The sequence below is a fragment of the Hippoglossus hippoglossus genome, chromosome 4, assembly GCF_009819705.1.
Source record: "Hippoglossus hippoglossus isolate fHipHip1 chromosome 4, fHipHip1.pri, whole genome shotgun sequence".
Taxonomy (NCBI): domain Eukaryota; kingdom Metazoa; phylum Chordata; class Actinopteri; order Pleuronectiformes; family Pleuronectidae; genus Hippoglossus; species Hippoglossus hippoglossus.
The window spans coordinates 27531275-27538492 of NC_047154.1; the positions used below are offsets into that span (position 1 = coordinate 27531275).

Here is a 7218-nt window from a genome sequence, read left to right on the forward strand (position 1 = left end):
TTACTTTTTGCTAAATTTGCTAAATTTGTTATATCTGTTTCACTTATAGAGTTCAGATTGATGAGGGATTTTTTAACCATAAATCATTTTTAACCATAAATCATTTCCCTTCCCTCTGGTGTGTTACAGTCCCGTCGACTAACTGAGAACAGGATCATCAGCACAGAAAAAAGATTTACAACATCACCAGCAAAAGAATCAGTAAATTCATCTAGGAACAAAGATTTTTATTGTTTAAAAGGCAAAAGAAATAAAACCACGATAAACCAGCCAGAAACAATCAAACTTGTACCATATTAATCAGAGAAATGTAAAATAAATAGAAGAAAAAGTTTCTTTGCTCTAATGAAATCACACGAACGAGGAGAAAGTCGTTTCAAGTCAGTGCAGTCAGAAGTTTGTTTGCAGAGATGAACTCTCAGATGGTTTTCTCTGTGCTCGTCTGCGTGGCGGTGGCGTTGGTGTACGTAGGCACGCTGTACTTAGTGAGGACAGATTTGAACTGCTCCAGCTTGGCGTCGGTTCGAATCCCCGTTGGGTCGAAGTGAGTCCGACTCACCCTGAAGCCGGCCTCCATCAGGTACAGAAGGAACTTGTTCAGCCTGTCGTCAAAAACATGAAAATCTCAACGTGACTCACAGGTTTTATGTTTGGTTTCAGAATTTATTACTAGAAATGTTTTAAGATAATTCTGCTGTTGTTCTATTTTTGTCTTATTGTCAATAAATCCCACGTGTGAGCCCAAAGCAACAGTTTGTGAGTCCGTCTCTTAACACTCAGCTCCGACTCCACTGGCTCCTACTGGAGACTTATTGTAAAACGTTTGTTCAATAAGAAGAGAAATGAACAGTTAACACAGAGAAAGAGAGTAAAACCTGGAGCACGTCACAAATGTAAAGTTTACGTTAGAATCTCCACCTCGTGGTTGTTTGCCTCCATCGAGTTGCAGGAAACCTGGAAACAGTCTCTCTTTGTGTTCCGGAGTCCAGACCTTGTCAACGGCCAGAAAGTGTTTTTAAACTTGACCTTCAGCTTTGATCCCAACTTCTAACCAGGTCATCTGTGAACTCTTCAAATGAACGAGCTCAAATTTAAAGAAATTCTCTTGAGGTGTTCCTGAGATCTCAGGACACTCGAGGTGGATAATTTTCTGGACCTTCTGGATCTTCGGCACCACTCGTCAGCAAATATCCTAAAACAGCTGCTCAGTGTAGGAGGAACCAATTGTCAGGGACTATTTTCAGCAGCGGATTAATCCACATGTGGTGCTGCAGTGAGTATTTGAGGCAGCAGGACGGTGTGAGGGGGGACGTCAGTTACTTACTTGGGCATGTTCATGCCCCGGATGCTGTGGCGGTGGATGCTGTAGTAGAACGGCGGATGTTCCAGAGACGCATCGGACTTCAGCTTCTTCACCATGTTCCCCGACTCCTCTCCGCTCTTCCTCTTCCCTGCAGAGAAACCGAATAAGAGTCTCTGTGAAAATCCATCGTTACCGACTCACTCTGTTCAAACTCAGTCACGTTTATTTTTGATCTAAACGTGTCAGGTTGAATCTGTAATATTTCTCTGTCCTGTGAGGGGGCGGACGTTAAACTCAAATTGAATTAAACATGAAATTAAACTTAAACCATAAACCTGCAGAGCATCATCTGCTGCGGGCTGGGCCACACTGCCCTCTAGAGGACAGAGGTAGAGCTACAGTCCAGGATCCTCCACTGGATTCACTGTGAGTGAGTGAGTGAGTGAGTGAGTGAGTGAGTGAGTGTGGGCGGGGGGGGACGCAAACAACTCTGGATAAACTCTGGACCCGATTCTCCTGACTTTACCGGCAGCTCATGTCTGAAAACAGCATTTGGAGAAAGGTCCATTCGGATCTGAACTCAACGAGTGGAGGAAACGTTGTTTGGTTCAGACCTCAGACTTTTCAGTTCAGTCTCAGTTTAGAAATATCAGGAGCGAAAGGACGGGAGATGTTGAGGGACGGTGCCGACGTGAAGTCGCTTCATGTGCAGCTCAGAGAGAAGCTAATTACGAAGATTCATAAAATCACTGAGCGATGGACTCACCGGACTGATCAGGACCCGACTCTTCTCCGCTGTGTAACGTCTTGATGACGACTCCACACTCCACTGCAGAGGAAACACAACATCAACACGTGCTGCAGCGCACTGAGAGTGCTCACACACACACACACACACACACACACACACACACACAGCGAGTTCTACCCTGGTTGAAGGTGGACGGTCCGTGCATTAAAGACTTGAGGGACGTGCAGTCAGACTCGCAGATCAGAGTTTTGACGAGCGGCTGGATGTCGTCCATACTGTGCTGCACCGCCGCCGACAGCATCCTCCTCAGGAAGCCTGTGTTAAACAGAGGACCAGCCCTACACACACACACACACACACACACACACACACACACACACACACACACACACACACACACACACACACACACACACACACACACACACACACACACACACACACACACACACACACACACACACACACACACACACACACGTCACTTGTGATTGACAAAAATCATTTGTTGTTGTCGTGTCTGTGTGTTGTGTGTCTGTGTGTTGATGATGTTGAGTGTCTGTGTGCTGATGTTGTTGAGTGTCTGTGTGTCTGTTGTCTGTGTGTGTCTGTTGTGTACCATAGCGGTCCCAGGTACACAGCCGTCTTCCCAGGCAGACTTCCATGACAGTTGCAGGGCAGCGTTTCTGGAGGAGACGAGTCAGGACAGGATTTACTTCTCCTGGTTTTTGTTTAGAGAGTTTTGTATATTTTGTCCTCAACATGTAATCAGCTGCAGACTTGAGACATCACGTTAAGAGGGAAACTAAATGCGCTCAGGCCATCGTGATCTTTGACCTTTGACCACCCAAATGTAATCAGTTCATCCGTGAGTCGAACTGAACGATTGTGCCAAGTTTGAAGAAATTCCCTCAAGGGTCGAGATGGTCCTGAAAGCTTAACACCTCCGACCACTGGGTGTCGCCAGTCCAGAGACACCTGATGCAGTCTGATGCGTTTTACTCACCGTCCACCATGTTCCCCAGTTTGAGGAAGACTCTCTCCTCGCACCACTGACAGTGGACCAGCTTCCGTAACCTCTTGGCGGACTCGTCAGCCTGCATGGGGCCCCTGAGGACCCTCACCACCACCAGGACGAAATGCTCCAGCGCCACCGCCAGCAGCACCTCGATGCCTTTGTTACAGCGAGCCGCCGCCCTGCACACACGGGAACCAGGACTGAGCTCTGACTGGTCTTCAGTCTCTGTATCAGGACGTGAGGAGGAAGGTCTTACCTGGCCACCGTGGCGAGCACAATGCGTGCAGCCAGCTCCTTGTAGTACTCGGTGCGTACGATGTGGCTGCTGTAGTGACGCAGGGTGACGTTGGGAGCCTTGGCGTACAGCGAGCCGGTGTCTGTGGACGTCACCGAGATGATGCCCAGGTTACGGACGTTTCTGAAGGCGGCGTCCAGGTAGTTCACCGCCGTCCCGAACGGATCCAAGTGACTGAACACATTTTTGAAAAGTTAAATGACTGACGTGTCACATTATCAGGAGAATCAATCAAATCTGTCAAGGAAACTTATTTAATCAACAAACTAAGATGAATGAATTATTTCTTCACTTTTTAATGAATGAGTTTATATTGGATCATATCTCCGCGCTCACATGTAGTCAAAGGACCGAAGGTGCATGATGACGTTGGCATCCATCTTGACGACCTCCACCGTAGCGATGGGCGTCCCCTCGACCTCGCTGCCGTTCCCTTCGGGCCCCCGGGGACCTCGCGACCCTCCCTCCACCCGGATGTGGTTCAGCTCGCAGTTCTCTTTGATCATTTTGACGCAGATGTCGCTGATGTCCGTTATGGTCACTTTGACGGCGTGACGGAGGTGTTTCGCCCACTGGAGGCCCATGATCCCTGAGGGGCGGACGGGGAACCAGACACAAGATGGAGGTTAAACGTGGACCTTCTTCACAGCAGATGAGGTGAAACTGGGCGTACACCTTCCAAAGTCAAGGTTACACGAAGAAATCCGTCTTTAGGGACTTTGAGAGCCTCAGACAAACAGAACTAATACATAATAAATATTAGTTAAGTGGTCAAACCTTCACCAACATCATATCCACAGGGTTGTTGTATAATCAGCTGTTGTCAACCCCCCCCCCCCCCCCAGCTCAGGTGATTGTCTGATTCGAAACGTCTCTGAAACCCTTCCAGCTGAGAGTTCCTGTTCTGGAGGTTCTGTCCGAACTTTAGTGTCCGAGTCAGCTGCTCAGGATCATTTCTGGATGTATAATGTCTGTATTGATAAGAGGTGTGTATTGTTTACAGTGTGTCGGGTGGTAGAGGACCGCCTGTGTTCATGGTCCCACTCAGAGATTTGTTCTAACCTGCGTCGTCTCGTCATGTGACTGATGTCGGAGATTTCTCTCTGAGCAAACTAGTGACAGTATCTTAAAAATCAGCTGTGAGGAGTGTCCGAAGTCTTCAGGTGTTTTTCCGACAGCAGCTCACGAGCGTCTCACCTGTGGCTCCGAAAGCATCCAGACACTCCAGCGGGTTTCTCTCCTCGGCCAGAACGGCCAGCGAGCAGAACACCAGCTGCCTGAAACACCACAGACACACAACATCAGAATCCACAGGATCCAGGCATAAAGGAAAAGCTGCTCACAGACACAGGAGAGGAAAGTCTCCATCTTCTCTGGGTCCCCCCCCCCCCAACACACGTCTCACCTGTTGGCTTTCATCTTGCGGTTGAAGTAGGTGTCGCTCTTCTGGGGGGTGGTGTGGTTGGGGAGGAGCTGCACGTTCGTTCCAAGTTCTTTCATGATTTCAAAGGCCTGACCAGAGGGAGCTGCTGACACACACACACACACACACACACACACACACACACACACACACACACACACACACACACACACACACACACACACACACACACACACACACACACACACACACACACATCTTTATACACTTTATATACAGACACTGATCATCTCTATATACAGTCACTGATCATCTCTATATACAGTGATCATCTCTATATACAGTCACTGATCATCTCTATATACAGACACTGATCATCTCTATATACAGACACTGATGGTCTCTATATACAGTCACTGATCATCTCTATATACAGTCACTGATGGTCTGTATATACAGTCACTGATCATCTCTATATACAGTCACTGATGGTCTTTATATACAGTGTTTTATATTCGGTCTCTATTTCGTACGTATTATTTACCGGGCTCTTCAAACGGTAGGTCGGAGCTGCCGCTGTAGCTCGCCTCCGTCTCTCCTTTGTTGACGTGGCGTTTCAGGTGACTGATCATGTCGGTCTTGCGGGCGATGGTGACGGAGCAGACCACACAGTGATAGTGAGCCACGTGTCGTCCTGACGCCTGGAAGCAAAATGGGACTTGAACTCAAATCAACATTAAATGAACATTTATGTGTTTAAATGGCTCTTTGACTGTTTTTATTTTTCGATTTGTATGTTCTGCTTCGTGCAGACTTGAATTAATCACTGGGTTCTTTCTAAATGTGCAGCTCCAGAATCTCTATTTTCATAATCATGAAAAATCTCTGAATGTTAAGCAGAATAAAAGAAATGAGCGGGCGGACAGGCTGAAGCGTTCACTACAGAACAACCACACAACAGAGAGGAAATAAGATCCTGCAGCGTTCACCTGATCTGTTTCATCTCACCTGGTCTCCAGCGAGGCCGGGCTTCAGGTTCCTGCAGGGCAGGTGGCAGATACACATCCTCTGGCCTGAGAAACACCACAGGTCAGAGGTCAACCATCACACTCAGTCGGATTCACTGAGACGCAGATATCAAGGTGTTATTTTTACTGTTCTGCTTTAGCTTATTATTCTTTCTCTGATGTTCTATTTAAAACTATTTAAAGCAGAAACTGCTCACACATTTTAAAGCATTTAACAATAAACATTTCAACAGGAACAGGAAATGTATGTCTGAAAGCGCCTTAGGTTTTGCTTATGGTCACATCACCAACATCAGTGTGCGTCTGTTTCCTACCTTCAAACTCAGCGTAGACCTTCCAGTGGAGGTTCTGCAGGTGTCGACGCAGCTTGTGGCTGTAACAAGCTTTAAACTTCTCCTCCGGACACAGAGGACAAGACTTGCGTCCCGCTGACGAGTGAAAACACAAAATCATTCCTGTTTCAGTTGCAGATTATTTTCTGGATTGATCAGAGAGAAGAAGAGTTCCTCACTTTGACTCTTCTCTCTGGAGTAAAACTTTGAAGACGTCATATTTGTCTTTAGGGAACTTCACTATTTGTACCTGACTAACAATAGCGTCAGTTGAATCCCAATCCTCTGTGCAATAAGAAGATTGGAACATGTTTCTTTTTTTAAATAACACAGTTGCTGACCTCATCAACAAGGCCTGGGGCCCAGTCACAGGCCTGAACTGGTTGAGCTGCAGACCTGGAGTCAGGATGGAACTTTATTTAACCTTATTCTCTGTCTGAAAAATGTCGCTGTTGCACATTTATGATTTGTTGTTGATGCATGCTAGTTGCATTAGTTCAGAGGGACAACTCAGGTTGTTCACTTTATAACATGACCCTGAACATCCAACCAAACCCTGTTAAAGAATATGGCAATTCAATAAATAGTTGTTTGTTAGTCTCCGTGATAAAAAAGGAACATTATAGTGGTATTGAACACACAAAAAACCTAATTCATCTGCCGAAGGTCTTCGTTGGGTACAAAGCTACAAATACTGTCGTTTCCATTACATTTGACATCTTAAATGTCTTTTCTTGTATAATCAGCTAAACAAAGCTCAGAGATATTTTCACTGTCGTCTTTGACACTGAGAGCAACTGATCCTACAAACTGACGAACTCTGACTCGTCACGGTTTAGTGTCGAAGAGTCCCTGAGGAAGCGAACTTACCTCCATTGAGGTCGACCAGCATCTCGAGGCCGTCCAGTTTGGTCTGGATGGAGACGTGTCTCTCTGTCAGTAGAAAGCATGATGTTTACCTGAGCTGTTACAAAACTTTGAACTGATCATCAAACAGCAGCTTGTGATAAATCACCCGAGGTCGTGGTGGAGGGTTTGGCATCATTATCTGCAGCCGCCTCGTCCTCCGCCGACCGATCGGCTGCTTGGTCACTGACTGAAGCTGCG

At 46.7% G+C, this 7218-nt stretch overlaps 1 protein-coding gene across 7 annotated transcripts in view; it reads right to left on the reverse strand.

Annotated features, from left to right (window-relative positions):
• Positions 1 to 210: 210 nt before the first annotated feature.
• The window catches only part of trmt1l (tRNA methyltransferase 1-like), a 7805-nt gene continuing 797 nt past the window's right edge, over positions 211 to 7218 (reverse strand). For 2 of the 7 annotated variants that reach the window (XM_034583519.1, XM_034583525.1), the window contains exons 2-17: positions 7127 to 7218; positions 6982 to 7044; positions 6094 to 6207; positions 5760 to 5824; positions 5296 to 5452; positions 5242 to 5244; positions 4773 to 4908; positions 4565 to 4644; positions 3704 to 3956; positions 3329 to 3541; positions 3061 to 3251; positions 2674 to 2740; positions 2232 to 2392; positions 2070 to 2132; positions 1325 to 1451; positions 211 to 602 (exon numbers count right to left, since the gene is read on the reverse strand). The exon at positions 7127 to 7218 is cut by the window's right edge and continues 16 nt beyond it. In XM_034583519.1, the coding sequence (XP_034439410.1) occupies positions 419 to 602; positions 1325 to 1451; positions 2070 to 2132; positions 2232 to 2392; positions 2674 to 2740; positions 3061 to 3251; positions 3329 to 3541; positions 3704 to 3956; positions 4565 to 4644; positions 4773 to 4908; positions 5242 to 5244; positions 5296 to 5452; positions 5760 to 5824; positions 6094 to 6207; positions 6982 to 7044; positions 7127 to 7218 (1969 nt within the window). In that variant the 3' untranslated portion in view covers positions 211 to 418. Of the gene's footprint in view, positions 603 to 1324; positions 1452 to 2069; positions 2133 to 2231; positions 2393 to 2673; positions 2741 to 3060; positions 3252 to 3328; positions 3542 to 3703; positions 3957 to 4564; positions 4645 to 4772; positions 4909 to 5241; positions 5245 to 5295; positions 5453 to 5759; positions 5825 to 6093; positions 6208 to 6981 lie in introns of all 7 variants that reach the window. The other 5 variants (XM_034583521.1, XM_034583522.1, XM_034583520.1 and 2 more) reach the window with 4 other exon arrangements.